The sequence below is a fragment of the Gossypium raimondii genome, chromosome 4 (assembly GCF_025698545.1).
Source record: "Gossypium raimondii isolate GPD5lz chromosome 4, ASM2569854v1, whole genome shotgun sequence".
NCBI lineage: Eukaryota > Viridiplantae > Streptophyta > Magnoliopsida > Malvales > Malvaceae > Gossypium > Gossypium raimondii.
This window is the reverse complement of record NC_068568.1, coordinates 4,376,161-4,392,936: the sequence shown is the minus strand read 5'-3', so window position 1 is coordinate 4,392,936 and position 16,776 is coordinate 4,376,161. Positions and strand designations below refer to the sequence as shown.

The window sequence follows — 16,776 nt, the reverse complement described above, 5'->3', positions numbered from 1 at the left end:
TTTGAATCCACATTTGAGAATCAAATAAAAAATTTGAGTTTAATAAGATTGTGTTCTAGGGCTTTTTACAGTAATTCCATTAGTTTTTAAAATGAATCGAAAACTTTAAATATGATTTTAATGACAATTAATCAAAATATTTTCCATGTAGTTTGGCATGACAAGTCCATTTCATATCAATTTGATATAGAAATGTCATTTTAATTTTGCATTTAATCAAATTTTGACAGACAGTTTGTTTATAGAAATGTTTTCTTAATTTTGCATTCAATCAAATTTTGACAAATAGTTTGGCCTCTTAATTTTACATTCAATTGAATTTTATTATTCATTAATTTATTTTAATATAAAATATATACATTCACCCAAATCATAAAATCTAATTAATAATAAAAATTTAAATTCAAATATTTAAAAGAAAAAAAAATAAAGATTTCATCTGTTTTTATGAAAGAAACAAATATCTCATCAGTTGTTTTCATTCCACCTTTAAAAGCCGAAGTCTGGATCTCAAAGTGGCTCACTGTCCCACACTGCCACTCAACGCTCTCTCAGCCTCTCAACACTTCCCCACCTTCCAATTGCCTACGTCGACGCTCTTTCTCCTCCATCTTCCCAATCTCTACTATTTATTTTATTTATTACTGTATTATACTTGTCGATAAGAACCAAAAAGGAAACTAGAAAAAAGATAAAAAATTTCCATATCCATTTCAATATCCTTCAACAACTCAACGTTCCCTAATTTTTTTCTTTTGTACTTGTTTGGGTTTTTTAATTTATTTAAAGGTGATGTTCAAAACCAACAATGTCGCTTCCCGAATTTTCGAGCGTCAAATTCGAACCCCTGCGCCTGGAACCAGTGTATGTTCATTTCTCCAACCTTTATTTTTATATTTTGATGTTTATATTTTTATTGCCCACCACTTGTTTGATGATTTGTATCAATTACAGGTTCACTCTGCTAGGAGATTTTACGAGAATTTAGTTCCTAGTTTTACGATATATGATGTGGAATGTCCGGACCATTCGTTTTTTAAATTCACGGATGATGGTCAGTACTTTGTGTGTTTCAGTAGGAACCGTCAGGATTTGATTGTGTATAGGCCGACATGGCTTTCGTTTTCGTGTAAAGGAGAAGATTGTGATAATAACCAGGAACTCCCTCCCCAAGCTAAGAGGTTTGAGAGTTTCTTCACACAGTTATATGTTAAACCACTTGCTTCCTGCAACGAGCTTATATGTAAAGACTTCTTTCTCTACATGGAGAGTAATCAATACGGAATCTTCGCTACTTCCACCGCACAAATTCAAGATGCTCGTGGCACGGATGGTGCAATCCTTGGGGTTCCATCGTTTGAAAAAATCACTATTCACCTCTTCAGGTTTGTCTACTCTGCACTGTTCTTTGCCAAATTCAAGATGAACACTGCATTTGTTATAGAATCCCTACTATAGATGGGTTGAGGGGATTTTGACCTCCGTGGGAGAAGTCTGTAACGTGTCGTCGGCATCAAACAAGAGCCATGCCAGGTTTATGGAGTGGGAGAACCTTCACCCACTAAGGAAACCTCAGCATTTGCGCTTACACCCAGGCCCAATGCTGGAACTGTTGAGGGTATCCGGCACTTCACAGACTTCTGCTCAAGTAGCCAAAATCCACTCAACAAGATGGTAATTTAAGCAGTACTGATGGGCTATTTGTTAGAATTTCCCCAAACGGATTTTGAATTATTCTTTTAGGAAATTTACTAGTAGAAATAGTTTATTTGTTAATGCTATGAAGTTCTGTTCTTAATTTTGAGTTTGTAATTCAATCAGGTTGGAAGATGGGTTTAAGCTAGATGAGAAGGTATTTCACAATGATTGTGTCAATCTTACCCATAATATGGGTGCCTTCTTGTATGATGATTTGCTGGCAGTTGTGTCGCTTCGTTATCAAACAATACACATTCTTCAAATCAGGGACTCCGGGAACCTTGTTGATGTGCGAGCTATCGGTGCATACTGTCGTGAAGATGACGAGCTTTTTATAAATTCCAGTTCTCAGGCAATATATATTTTTTCTTTTATGTTCTCTATTTGAGTTTTATTATGTTTGGCAAGTATTGCATAGGTTAGCTTAGGCATCATTGATTCCACTTCAACTGTTCTTACTTTCTTACTAGTAAATTGAAGTTATTGGGTTTTTTCACTCATTGGTTTCCTACTAGTCTGAAAGCTTTTCAATTTAGGGCTACTTTTGTGTTTGTAAATGTTTTGGACGCAAAAGGCTTTCTCCATACCATGTATCTCTGGACTCTGCCCATAGTGTTCATTGTTTTAGTTGTTAAACCTGAGAGGCTACATCAAGGTGGAGTTTCTGAGCTAACTATCTAACTATTGATGATAAAGTTTCTCAACTTCTAACAAAAGTTAACTGCATCAGTTGGCGGGTAATCGTGGAGATCTTGTAGATAATGGTACAAATCATGACCAGCCTAATTCAAACAATTCTTTTTTGAGTGGTATCAAACAACGCTTACTTTCATTCATCTTCCGAGAAATATGGAGTGAAGAAACAGATCAAACCCAGGTTAGCTTTCTGCACCTGCAAAGTAACTTTTATTTTGTTTTGCTCATGTTTAATTATATTCTTTTGAAGTTACTTTTGTTTTCAGATCACTTTATATTATCAGTATTCTAAGAAGCTTTAGGAAGAGTTTCAGAAATAGTTTTATCTCTTGAATTTCAGAGATTTAATTGCAATGGTTTTTTTTTTGCTATATCAGAGGGTCCAATGCTTAAAGAAGAAGTTTTATTTCCATTTCCAGGACTATGTTGATTTGGTGATCTTGAAGGTAGAATTTTAATTTATTTTATGTTCTACACACTTGTGCTGCTGTTTCCCACAAGTCAAATGAAATTATTTTTCTATTCTGTTTTTAAGTCCTTCGATATAGGATGATCAAAGTCTTATTTAGTTGACGGAAATGTAACAAATTTATGCACAACTCTTGGAAAGGTACAATTCTTGGACCGGCATCATCTGCTTATCAAGTTTGGCAGTGTTGATGTAGGGGTAAGATTTTCTTGCTTTTGCTTGTACATATGTTACTTGAATTTCGTTATGAGTGTAGGAAACCGGTATGTGTTTGTAATGGGTCTGTCCAATTTTTCCAAGACTTTCATGTATTTGGAGTCTTTGAAGGATCATATCCCTGTACCCATGTCTGGATATGTGTTGTGTCAAACACGAAAACTTCCAAGAGAAATGAAGAGTCAGAGCAACATGTGCCTTAGACAATAGTAATAATAGGGCCTAAAATATTTAAGGAAATATATATATTGTAGTGTCTTGATGAAAGAATTTCAAAATTCATATTTCTTTATCATAAAACCCTCAATAGCTCTTTATGGATTGTTATACTGGCTGTGCTTTATACAGAAATATTTGATTGAAATACATTATGATTTTTTGACTTGAAAATTTCAGGCATCACGCAACACTGACCAACTTCCGGCTTTCTTTGCTGTATATAATATGGAGACAACTGAAATTGTTGCATTCTATCAGGTATTATTTCATTATTGTTTTGTTTGTTTTGTCTTCTTTGTTGAATTCTCGAACATTCACATGATATATTACTTCATTCAGAATGCAGCAGATGAACTTTACCTTCTCTTTGAGCGGTTCTGTGACCACTTCCACGCAACATCAATAAATTCAATGTATATGAATTTCATATCTTCTCACTCAAATAATATTCATGCTCTTGAACAACTAAAGAGCATGAAGAATAAAGCCACCAGTGTCTCACAGGTGTTAATTTCTTTATCTGAAGTTGTTACTAGTCTACCCTTTTACAGTTTTCTTGTATATTTATGGAATTCCCTTTGGATATTTTTCCTCATCAGGATTCTGCCAGGCATGGTAATGGTGTTGCTGGATATCATTTCCAGCATAGTATTTTAAGTCTTCATCTTCAAGTTTGTATGCCTAATTGCCTGATGACTCTTCTGCAGTTTGTAAAGAAGATGCTGTCCTCGTTGCCTTTAAATTGTCAATCAATGAGTCCTTCTCCCTACTTTGATCAGTCTCTCTTCCGATTTGATGAAAAGGTTTGATTCATTGGCTGCTAGTATATTCCCATGCTTTCTACCTCGTTGTTTAAGGCCATAGTTTCTTTTATGTCATTGCGGGCATTTGAGGCCATAGTTTCTCTTTCTTCGATGTATGCCTTCCCTCTTCTTATTGTTTATCTGCTCCTTCAAACCTGGTTGATCAGCGCCTCACCATTTTCTGGCATGTTCTTGCAGCTAATCTCTGCAACTGACCGGCCCAGACAATCGACAGATCATCCCATCAGGTTCATTTCTAGAAGGCAACCAAACATTCTCAAATTTAAGATCAAGACAGGTAATGCTTTTTCTTCGTGTTATCCCAATTACCTAAACTTGGGGTTTTTCCGCCCAACCTTTTTTTGTCATATATATCTTAATCAAATTTCACTTTCCATTTATATGTCCCGTAGTTGCATAGTATGAAAAAGTATTAATGGTCTAAACCTTTTTCGGTTTAGGCCCTGAATTTGGTGGTGCGGATGGCCGGAGCAAAAAGTATTCGCATTTCCTGTTCCATCCTGCTTGGCCATTGGCTCTCTCCTTCATCCAACCATCTTTGTTCTTGCCACCGTCAGCAGTGAATATTCACTTCCGGCGATAAGATTTTAGTAAGTATTTGCTTTGATAGCCACTATCTTCTCCTCCCTTTTTGAAATGCCCCGAGCTAGTTTTGTAGTTTGATAAGTATTATTTTGTATATTTGATACTTAGGTAGTTGATAGTTCATGACTTAATGGGTAAATTATAGATGATTGTAACCCTACCCAAACTGTAAAAATCTATGTTGCTTTTCTTCTTATAGTTGAACTTGACCCAGTAATTTTAGACTCGAAAAATAATTAAAATATAACATAAACTACGATTCAAATGATATCACCAGCGTGGTATAAGTACATGCAACATGTCAAAATTTAGGCGTGTGTTGAATGTATGAATATTTTTTGGTTCAATTATGCGCTGAATGATATTAAAGGCTGGTAAAATTGAGAATGGTTAGCCCATTGATTTAAAGAAAGAGCTTGAATCGGTTGACTCGTAAATTAATATAGACAGTTGGATCAATATTTTAATTTTTATAATTTTTTAATATTTAATTCAATTAAATCAGATCTACTGATCAAATTAGTTGAATTGAGGATTCATGGATTGATTAGTCCAATTATAAAAAGATTAACAAAAGTTTTATTTATTATTTACAAGTCATTTTACCTTTTTAAGTTTTCTTATAAAAATAATATCCAAAGGGATATGTATTATTCTGTTAAATTTATTTGTGAAGGTTAAAATTTTGGTTACATGAAGGCACCACATACATCCTTAAATTATTACTTTTATTTTAAATTTATCCTTCAAAATGTTCTAAATTTTAATTGCATCTCAAATTATCAATCAGGTTTTTCGTCAAATTTTATTTAGTTAAATGAAAATTAAAATTTAAACAAAAGAACGTAGTCATATAACTTTAAAAAAAAACAAAAGAAAATTGTATTTCGTGTATGTGTGGGACATTTAAACTTTTTTAATAAATTTAATAAATAATCATTGATCACTTTTAAAATATGAATAATAATTGTCTAAAAGACACTTGCTTTTTCTATTATGGATAAATTTATTTTTGAAAGTATTATAGATGATATGTTTTTTTTTTATTATAGCAAAAAGAAAAAAAATCAGTAGCATTATCATTTTTTTTATCAAAAAGACTTATTATTCTGAGTAATAAATTAATAATTTTAAATTTTTATCTTTATTTTACAATTGATATAAAAATATCAAAAAGAAAAAAACGGTGATTGGATTAAAAAAAGGTTGCCTGAGAAGGAATCACCATAACCTTCGATCAACGAATCCGGTTATCTCAACCAACATTCCGGCAGCCACCATAGTCGCCGGCTCCGTCCTCCGGTGAGTTTCATTTTCGCTAGAACACCGTTTCCGTTTGTTTTAAACCTTTTCAAGTCTCCAAATTATTCACATTTCGATTAATGGCACTATTTGAAATCAATAAACAATTGAAATTCTGAAGCTGATCTACCAGATTAATCGTACGAGTCGAACTGTAGGGAGGCCTCTGATCGCAATTCGATCTCGGATTATCATAATCTCCGAGTTTTCTCCACAGCTGGTGTGAGATCTTAAATATATTAAGAATATAAGAAAAAGGAACGAGTTTTTTTTTTTTGCATGTCTCCATCTATTTATTTCTCCGTGGTTGTGAATTTTGTTGGTGACAATTACGGAGCTAAAGCGCGTGAACGAACATGCCGAAAAGTGGGAGTCTATCGAGGAGTTGTAACAGTCCGTCAGTGAGAGTGTCTTCGTCTCCGTCGCAGTCGCCGTATCCGCTGTCCCAGCAGTCGTTGAGGCGGCTGAGCTTGTGCTCGCAGATAGCATCTCACTCTTCTCCAATTGTGTTACCAGAGAAACGTACTAAGAAGCTGAAGGCTTCCTCCCGACGTGGTGAAGCTCCTGTCACGGATGATCAGCCAGATAAATCCAAGCGCGACGAGCACCGGATCGATATTGGAGAAGGGGATGAAAAATCTGATTTGCTTGGCTACGTGGTTTACTCAGGGAAGCTCATTTTGGACAAGAGAAAGAATGTCCCCACTAATGCTAATCCCGACGATGTAGAGCAGAATTCTGCCTCCGATATTGCCAACCAAGACGCTGTTGTTGCTAAACTCACTAGCAAGGCCCTGGTCTGGGGTTCTCATGTCTTGCTTCTTGATGATGTTGTCTCGGTAATCATTTAACCACTGAATAGACCATTTGCCATAAATATTTATTTTTGGATTTTGTGAGGGTTGCTATTAGTCTATTTAGATTCTTTATCTTGGCAGGTATCCTACAATGTTGGTGTTAGACATTTCATTGTGCATTCTTATCCTCTAAAAAAGGGTTCTTATGGCCTTTCTTGTTTTATTAAACCAAAGAGGAGTCGGAAGGATTTTTATTTCGAGGCTTCTAGTGTAGAAGAGGCAGTTCAATGGCTTGCTGGGTTTGCAGATCAGCAGTGTTCCATCAATTGTTTGCCTCAGCCTTTAGTTTCTTCAAGGAAGCAAGGTTCTTCTGAACTTTTTCCTATAGATACCCCACCTGAACTCTTGTTCAGGTGCAAGAATCCACCTCAAATGCTTGTTATATTGAATCCAAGGTCAGGCCATGGTCGTTCTAGTAAAGTTTTCCATGGCATTGCAGAGCCAATATTGAAGGTATGTTGTGTATCTTTTATCTTAGCAGTTCATATGGATTTTACTTTAGTTCTGACAGTTCCACATTATTTATGGATTTAATACATTGGAATATGTTGTCAGTAATCACAATTTCTGTTCTCATTTTGGATTTCTCTTCCTCTTACAGTATCAACCCCTCAAATGAATAAGTACATACTACATTTTCACTTAGGTGAACCCACATTGATTGTTTCTCTGTATCTGATGGTTGTGTGTTTTTACCTATTATTTCCTGCTTTCGGATCCAAAGCTGCCAGCCTGAACTTCCCTTTGTTTGCATCTAGATCATCTTGGATTTCTCTTCCTCTTACCGTATCAACCCCTCAAATGAATAAGTACATGCTACATTTTCACTTAGGTGAACCCACATTGATTGTTTCTCTGTATCTGATGGTTGTGTGTTTTTAGCTATTATTTCCTGCTTTCGGATCCAAAGCTACCAGCCTGAACTTCCCTTTGTTTGCATCTAGATCATCTTGGCCTTGCTTCAATTCATCCTTTCAGAAATATTTGAGCTCTTCCCCATAATTGCTTCCAGCAATGAGCCTTCTCTGATTTGACTTTTTGTGCTTTATGTTTATGGGAAAAGTGTTGTCAGGGTAAAATGAATTTTTAGAAATGAAGAGGGGTTAGGATTCTTTGCAACAACTGTAGAAGCCTAGACCGTTGAACATTTTTGCTTAGATTGCCTTCAAAGTGAAACAAAAATGGTAAAGTTCATGGCAAAACTATTTATCGGTAAAAGAAGAGATCCTTATATTATCAAACCTTATATTATGTTTTGTGGGAAGGGTTGCTTTTATTTCAGTGGGGTTTGGACCCTAATTACAGCATGTATCATTGATAGATTACAAAATTTTTAGGATTTCCAAGTTCATAAGAGTGCTACATTGGATGTAAATAGGTCTGTATAAAAAATGAATAAGAGGGTTCTTCTTTTGTTCCCTGCTGGATGTCTTGAATCCTATTGCATACTTAGCATTGCATGTGGCTGTAGTTGTAAACTCTTGTCTTCCTAAGGTGTCAGCTTATTCTAAGATGCATGTTCGACACACATAAATTCTGAGGATTTTCCGTATGAGGATAGATATTATTGGAGTAAAATAGAGGAAGGGATTATGGGTCATGTTCTTAATAGTTTATAATCTTTGTTTACTATTAAATGATCAAACATTGCTTATTTTTAGGATAATGATATTTTGTTTTGTTGTGCACTTTATTTTTCTCATTTTCGTTACTTCTAGCTTCTTTCCTTTATTATAAAGTCTCTGCTTTCTTTCTTGTGTTATTCACGTTATTGTCAAGGAGAAGCTAGTGTAGAGTTCGGCCTTGTTTTGAGTTTCAAATTTTATATGCAAATCGTGACAGCTTGCAGGGTTTGAGTTGGAGGTAGTCAAAACAACATCTGCTGGCCATGCTAAAAAGTTGGCATCTACTGTTGATATCAGCACATGCCCTGATGGTAGTACTACTTGAATACTTAATTACTTATTCTAGCTTTTGACAATTTTTATCCTTGTCCATGAATATGAATCTAAATCATTCTACTTCTTTCAGGAATTATATGCGTTGGTGGTGATGGTATTATCAATGAGGTTAGGCATTTCAAATTTAGTTAAATTCTCATTTTTTGTATTTATTAGTTTTCTTGGGAATGTGTTTTAATTTTCTAGCCTTTCGGTACTGTCTGTATTGTTGAGCTACATTGACAAGTAAAATTATGCAGAAACTTTTTTAAGGCAACTGGTATTCTGTTGTTTCATTGTGTGATTCCTCCTGGAGACCTCTAATAACATTGCTTCAATAATAAGATTGAGATACAATTTTAGGGAAGGAATAGTAACTATTTTTTTAAAGTACATTGGATTTCTATTTACTCATTATGCAAGTGTATTCTTCCAGCTTACTTTTTAATGGTATTAAAGATATTGGGTTACAAAATCAACTTTGAACTTTATCCAACTTAATCTTGTAAAAGAAGGATACTACAGTATTTTATATGCTATGCATCTCTCGGAATGGTTATTTATTGCAACATAAATCATCTTTGGTTTACAAATTATATTCTTAATCAGAAGGTCTTGGCTGATATATACACTTGTCCTCTGAATGTAGAGAGGACTGATTTGCAAGTGAGGCTGTATCTGTATCAAATGCAGTTTTGCCTGATCCCCAACATGGTATATAGCTTCTCTATTTTGAGCTTTCATCGGCCAAAAATTGGAAATCATTTTGCTCTTAAAAGGATACAACTTTTGAAGTTGTTAGATAGAAATCCTGACCCTGGAAATAGATAATAGCTGTATAGGATTCTTTTATGGTGGTTTGGATTAGGCAAAGTCGAATTATGTGTTACATTATCCTCGGTCATTTTATTGCTGTGGCCCATGGCATTTTTCACGATTCCCTTGTTTTTCCCCATTTTTCTTGCACGCCTTAAATATAGTAAATTTTCTATAACGCAAGTCTACTAAATTTTAATTCATCCTATGAAGTTTAATTTTTAGCTTGATCAGTGCTTTATGATAATGCTCTTGCTAGCCCCTTATACATCAGTGAATAAGAAATATTTCCCTTGCTCATGTTCTTCATCTGTAATTGCAAGAAATCACCTAGAAACCTTGTTCCAAATTATATCATATGCTTGGTAGTTCTTTTTCTGCCCTTCGCTGAAGTTTTGTTTGTACAGAATATCTGATTTTAAGTTTCTTTGTCATACTGCAATTGCTTAAACCATCAGATTTTTCGATCTTCAGTGTATGGGACTTCTCCCTAGTTTGTTTGAGGATTTTATGGTGTGGGTGTTTTATGATACTGAACAGGGGCTAGATTGCTTTGTTGGTAGCACTTTAATATGATATAAAGATTCCTTGTCCTTTGGATTTGAGTGCCTGTTATTTCTGTTTTTACTGTTAAGTATTTACTTCCACTTGGTAAATTTGTTAGGTTCTAAATGGTCTGCTTAGTAGAGATAACCAAAAGGAAGGAATTTCTATACCCATTGGAATTATACCAGCAGGTTCTGACAATTCACTGGTTTGGACTGTTCTTGGAGTTAGAGATCCAGTCTCTGCTGCAATTTCTATTGTGAAGGTAATGCTAAAAAACATGAAATATTCCTTGCTTCTGGTTATTCTATTACCCCTTTATAGATTGATGCCTATCTTCTTGTTGAAACCTTTTTGATCCATGGGTCTGAAATTGGTTAACAATTCTTTGATAATCCTAATTATGTTGCTTTGAAGATCATTGGAATCTATATTTCTGATTATATAATAAAGCTAACTAAAATAACTAAAAACTATATGATAGTAGAAAATGCATTTTTAGCACTGAAGTGTGGTAGGAACACTGTCCTTATAACCAATTCTGCCCTCTTCAGTGATATCCCGGTCTTAATTAAAGCTACAGTGGCATCTGTTTTCCTTGGATTCAACAGTCGGTAATCTCTGTAATTTTGCACCTGAACTACAGAGATCGAGCAACCTGTCTTTGATTCCGCCAGCTTGTTATTTAAGTTACTAATTTATTTTATGTAGTATAAGACTAATTATTTAAAATGACCTGACACAAGAGGGAAAGCGTCAAACAATTAGAGCTTGAAATGTAGTAGGATTCTTGTATGTTTAGCCGAGTTACCAACCCTATTTATAGGTTTACAATATTTGATTTCTTGGCTTGTAAGGTTGTTTACAACGAACACTTGTATGTTGGTTTACTAACAACCAACCTATTTATTAGTTTACTAACACAAAGGCATACCTCAACCTAAGTATGTTGGTTTTTGTAATGGATACCATCTATTGATTAGTATTAGATTATGTGTCAATATACTTAATTTGAATTGTTTCTAACAATGGCTCACATAATTCAAATTAATTAGCTGGATGAACTGAAAGGTAAATGTACATAAGGACTGGATCAAATTAGTCCTACTATTAAATGGATCAATTTAGTCCCTGTACTATTAAATTCAATGGAGTTAACATTTACTGTTTAAAATGTTTAATATTTTGTGAAAGCTTTTTATGGTTGTGTAAATGAAATCTTTTGTTAGGAGTTTAAATGCAAATGAGAAAATTAATTTCCATGTTATTTTTTAAACAGTAAAGGTTAACTCTATCACAGGTTGGTCCTATTTGGTTCTTTTTAATAATACAGGGATAAAATTGACCCATTTAGTAGTAGAGAGACTAATTTGATCCGGTCTCTATAATAGAGGGCCTTGGCAGGTACTTTCACCTGAATTGAAATGGTATACATAATTGTCTGTATCTTTTGGATTTGAGCTGCCATACAGGACAATATTTACATCAGCCTGGTGAAATAAATTTTTTGAATCATTCTCCTTATAAGTGTGAATAAGCTAACCTTGCATACATATATCATTCTCCTCTTAGTATAAATGTCTCTATGCTGTTGACTCTATTAGTGGAAACATGGTCTTTTTGTAGTCACCCTCATAATAAGAAGAATGTTGGAAATACCAGATTTTTCCTGTTATAGATGCATTAACTTCAAACTGGGCATTTTGGTGCCAATAATTGAGGTTCTTGTTGGTTTCAGGGAGGTCTTACTGCTACAGATGTTTTTGCTGTTGAGTGGGTTCAGACCGGTCTTATTCACTTTGGGATGACATGCACCTATTATGGTTTTGCCAGTGATGGTATGGATTTGCGAGAGGAATGATTATCCTGGTTAACACAATAATCTTCTTTTATTTCTGGTTTGTTTGAATATGGCCTGTCATATGCTTTAATGCTTCCAAACTAACATACCTTGCTAATTGCTATCATGCCTCAGTTCTGACTGGGAGTTGCACTTATGACCATGATAATCCTTTTTGAATGATTCGAGCATTCAGCCCAGTTCCTAACATATGTTGCGCACATGTAATTGATCACCAATTTTGGCTCTTAGAGGAGATGACCGGTTTTCCTTGTCATTTTTTCCGCATTTCCCTGCATTAGAGAGAAGTTGTCTTCTGTTCCCATCTGTTTCTGTTGTCCCATCACAATAAGTTTGTTTCTATAGTTCAAATCATATGTCAGACTTGCTCTTTGACCATCTTTAACTGTCTTCAGCTGTTGTTTCAGTCTTTTAGTTTTAAGTTGCCTATTTAAGCTTTATGCACCATGTAAACCTTTAATCTCTAGTCCTGAACTAACATGGTTTCATTCTTATGAACTTATGTCAGATATTTCGTATACTCTGAATTATAATCTGTTTGGCATAGATCTTCAGCATATTTCGTATACTCTGAATTATAATCAGATGATGCATGCTTCTTACTGTAACTGACAATAGTTAAATACCAATTCAATGACTGAGTTCAAGGATGGTGAATTAGGGTCCCATTTGCCTGTTTTGCTTGCTAGTTTTGTGTGCTTTTCCGTTTCTTTGTTTCGGTTAAATTAGATTTAAAGAAGACAGATCCATGAACATGAACAAATTCAAGGCAAATTAGATTTAAAGAAGGCATTCATGGTTTTCTGTGTATAGAATGAGTGAACATAAAGCTTGTAAATAAAAATAATTTCCAAATCTTTTATTGTCTTTATCATGGGAATTATAATTGTGTTCTCTTTTTTTTTTTCATTTGTTGCAGTGTTGGAACTTTCTGAGAAATATCAGAAACGATTTGGCCCTCTACGGTACTTTGTTGCCGGTTTCCAAAAATTTCTGTGTTTACCGAAGTACAACTACGAAGTGCAGTACCTTCCAGTAGCAAAAGAGGATCAAGGCGGTAAAAACTCTGCCGATCGGGAAGTAGTTGACATGTCAGACCTATATACAGACATTATGAGGAGGTCAAACACAGATGGCATTCCCAGAGCCTCTAGTTTATCTAGTATTGATTCAATAATGACTCCTAGCCGAATGTCTGGAGGTGAGATGGACACATTTGGTACCACCCACGCCAGCACCGAACCATCTGAATATGTGCGAGGCCTTGATCCCAAGTCTAAACGGCAATCATCTGGGAGAAGCAATTTGACAGCTGAGCCGGAAGTTATTCATCCCCAATTACCACACTCGACTCTAAACTGGCCAAGGACCAGAACAAAATCAAGGACAGATAAAGGATGGAGTGGATTGACGGCAGCACATGATCCTTCCCAATGTTCTTGGGGTAATGCAGCAATAAATGACAGAGAGGATATATCTTCAACATTGTCCGATCCAGGTCCAATTTGGGATGCTGAACCAAAATGGGACACTGAGGCTAATTGGGATGTTGAAAATCCAATAGAGTTACCAGGGCCATCGGATGATGTTGAATCCAGAATAAATAAGGAAGTTGTCCCTAGATTCAAAGATAAATGGATTGTAACTAAGGGGCCATTTCTCGGCATCCTTGTGTGCAACCATGCATGCAGAACTGTGCAGAGTTCCCAGGTAGTGGCTCCAAGAGCTGAACACGATGACAACACCATGGATATGCTCTTAGTTCATGGGAGTGGGCGACTGAGGCTGATGAGATTTTTCTTGCTGCTACAGATGGGCAAACACCTTTCACTGCCATATGTTGAGTATGTTAAGGTATACACATTAATTTTCCTGCAGTCCATAAACAATCCCGAATTTCTAATATAGCATATTAGTTGTTGCCGGTTTGAACACGTGTTTTGCCGTTAGAGCTATGTTTCCTTATTATCTTCATTTTATTTCCGGAAACATAATGACTGTTTTCTGTCGGAACATCATTAAATACCGGGTCCTATACTATGCACAAATGTTATCTAACTGTAACTTCTATCGAGATGCAGGTGAAATCAGTTAAGATCAAGGCCAGAAAACACACACATAACGGTTGTGGCATCGATGGCGAGCTTTTTCCCCTCAAGGGACAAGTAGTTTCGTCTTTGCTTCCAGAACAGTGCAGACTAATCGGTCGCTTCCCAGGCCATCACATATGACAGCCAAAAGAGGTGTTTTTTTTTTTTTTTTCGATATTCTTTTCGTCTATCATATCTCAGGATGCGAGTGCTCTCTTCCAAAACAACTATATATTAATTTTCATGTTAACCCCCCTTCATTTGTGCCATTACAAACAATGAGGGTAGCTGTAAATTCTTTTTGATAAGAATACATACACAATGTATTGCTTTTTTGTCCCCTCGTATTCTTTTTCTTTTGTTTGTTTCTCTGTATTCTACCTGTAAATTGAACACGAACCAAATATGTCAAGTTCATTTATGAATCATTTTAAAATTCGTTTATTTTATTATTCAATTATAACGTAGTTCATAATATGCTATCATTAGAAGTTCATTTACATAAACAAAAAGTAGATTAAGTGAACTGAGGTTTTTACCCAATTTTAAAATTTTAATAAATATGATTCAATATACTGAATACGAGCATAAATTTGCTGCAGTACCTTTGAATGAAAAATAAAAATAGGCTTAGCAATTTATGTATTGAATCATGTTGGTGCATTTTATAGTCATAATTGTAATTAGAATTTATTTATATTATATTTTAATTATTTCATCCTAAAGAAAAATAATATTGAAATTGACTTTAATTTACTATAATTTAATCATTGCATTTTAGGAAGGTAATCTAATTGGGTAATAATACTAAATCTTACCATTAAATCAATTTAAAATCATTAATTCCACAATTTATAATAAAAAAATAACAAAAATCAACTATTTAAATTCATATATTTTCCCAACGAATAAACTAAGTGTTTACTTCTCAATACTGGTAAAATACAACAATATAGCTTTAACAAATTTAAATTTAAATAAAAATCTAACTTTTAAATTTTAATAAAGTAAAGATAAATTCAGAGATTATATTTTATTGAGTCCTATCTGTTGAACCAAAACAGTCCCAAAAAAATCATTAAATGAGTGATAAATGCATGGAAACTCGAATGAATTAATGCAAAATAAATAAGAAATTGGTAGCACTATAAAAAGCAAAAAAAACGAGATACTGAAATCAATGTTGATTTGTTGGCATTTGCCAAATGTAGCCAAAACAACATTATTACTTCACAAACCCCAATTATACTTTCATTCAACCCTTTTTTTTTTCAACTTATTTACTTCAAAAAAGATTAAAAAAACAAAAAAAAAGTCGATGGCACTGTTCTTCAACTTGTTCATCACTGACATTGAATTTTGATTTTCTTTTCCCTTTAAAATCAAGTCAAATTTTCTCAGTATAATTATTTTTCTTACTTAAATTTGAGACAAAAAAAATTGATTTTTATTAAAGTGGGAACAGTAGTGGGGTTGGTGTCATCTGAAAATGTCGTCTCCATGGGATTTCACAGTGCCTAACGTTCCAACCCATTCCAATCTTCAATGCTTTCTTCAATGCATCACACCCATTGTTAAGGTAGAATCTTTCTTCTTCTTTTTTTTTTTTTTTTTTAATTTAATTTTTATATTAAAGTTTAGCCATTCTTGATTTTGCTTTCCCCCTTTTTTTTCATCCAATTTAATGTTTTATAGTTTAGATAATTTATTTGTATGTGTTGTATGTCATGTTCCTTTTTCTTCTAATTGTTTATATATAAATATAACCCAATAAATCTTTTAAAAAATATAATCTGCGCGTTATACGTGTCGTGTTAAATCGGTCTATGCATGTCGTGTTGTATTTATTATTTTATTTTATCCAAAATTATCGGATCTAGGCTTTCATACCGATCAATTAGATATTAATTTTCACGATTTTTATTTTCTTTCTGGTCGATCGATTAGATATTAATTTTTAATTATTTAAAATTATTTCTTTACCTTTTGTGTTAATTTTTAAAAAATTTTTGGTTTAGTTCAAGATAATAAATTTTTTGAGAAATTCTTTTATCGAACAAATGAAATTTTGGACTTACATAAACCCCTTTTCTTTGAAGTGAGAAGTTGATTTTGAGCTTATTTGGGTATAAATTAAAATATTTATTTAGATAAAAATAGTAAAATTAGGATTTTTCTGTAATTCGAAAATATATTTTAGTAGGGAAAGTCAAGAAGTTCACCATTTAAATTATTATTTTGGTTAAATTTTGTGTTTTTAGATTTTTTTAAAGGAATTTAATGTTTTTACTTTTTCGAATTTTAAAATGCAAATTCAATTGATGACATTGTTAAAACTCTTCTATTAAATTTAGGTTTATTACAACGTCATTTTTTGTTGCATAACTATTAAATAAGTGCGTCTTTTTTCGAAATTTCGAAACGTCACACCAACTTCGGTACTTTTTGAGATAAATTTCTAACAAAATGATAGTTTAAGTACCAAAATAGACAAAACAAAATGTTGAAGTACCAAAGCAAAAAGAAAGTGTAATTCAAGAGCTAAATTGTGAATTAATCCTTTTAATTTTATTTTCTTATTAATCCTTTTAATTTTATTTTCTTTACTTAATTTACAGAAATGTAATAAAAGAAGCAAAGAGGAAGCTGAGAAGGAA

General features: G+C 33.8%; 2 protein-coding genes across 4 annotated transcripts; both read left to right on the top strand.

Moving 5' to 3' along the window:
- The first annotated feature begins 496 nt into the window (after positions 1-496).
- Positions 497-4,924, top strand: LOC105779517 (light-mediated development protein DET1). Of its 2 annotated transcripts, XR_001129021.2 has the most exons (12): positions 497-864; positions 955-1,385; positions 1,822-2,050; positions 2,429-2,575; positions 2,772-2,840; positions 3,005-3,061; positions 3,476-3,556; positions 3,638-3,802; positions 3,898-3,913; positions 4,006-4,101; positions 4,300-4,399; positions 4,563-4,612. XR_001129021.2 is itself a non-coding variant. In XM_012603300.2 (11 exons), the coding sequence occupies exons 1-11, from the start codon at positions 793-795 to the stop codon at positions 4,703-4,705; spliced, it is 1,590 nt and encodes a 529-aa protein (XP_012458754.1). In that variant the 5' UTR covers positions 500-792; the 3' UTR covers positions 4,706-4,924. The 2 variants fall into 2 exon arrangements, 1 of the variants encoding a protein (XP_012458754.1); XM_012603300.2 differs by lacking the exon at positions 3,898-3,913 and having other exon boundaries at positions 500-864; positions 4,563-4,924.
- A 917-nt stretch (positions 4,925-5,841) lies between these two features.
- Positions 5,842-14,563, top strand: LOC105779519 (sphingoid long-chain bases kinase 1). Of its 2 annotated transcripts, none has more exons than XM_012603302.2 (9): positions 5,842-6,009; positions 6,143-6,848; positions 6,948-7,319; positions 8,709-8,802; positions 8,898-8,935; positions 10,287-10,433; positions 11,907-12,006; positions 12,949-13,883; positions 14,111-14,563. In XM_012603302.2, the coding sequence occupies exons 2-9, from the start codon at positions 6,366-6,368 to the stop codon at positions 14,258-14,260; spliced, it is 2,319 nt and encodes a 772-aa protein (XP_012458756.1). In that variant the 5' UTR covers positions 5,842-6,009; positions 6,143-6,365; the 3' UTR covers positions 14,261-14,563. The 2 variants fall into 2 exon arrangements, with proteins under 2 accessions (XP_012458756.1, XP_012458758.1); XM_012603304.2 differs by having other exon boundaries at positions 5,843-6,009; positions 7,041-7,319.
- Positions 14,564-16,776: the final 2,213 nt, after the last annotated feature.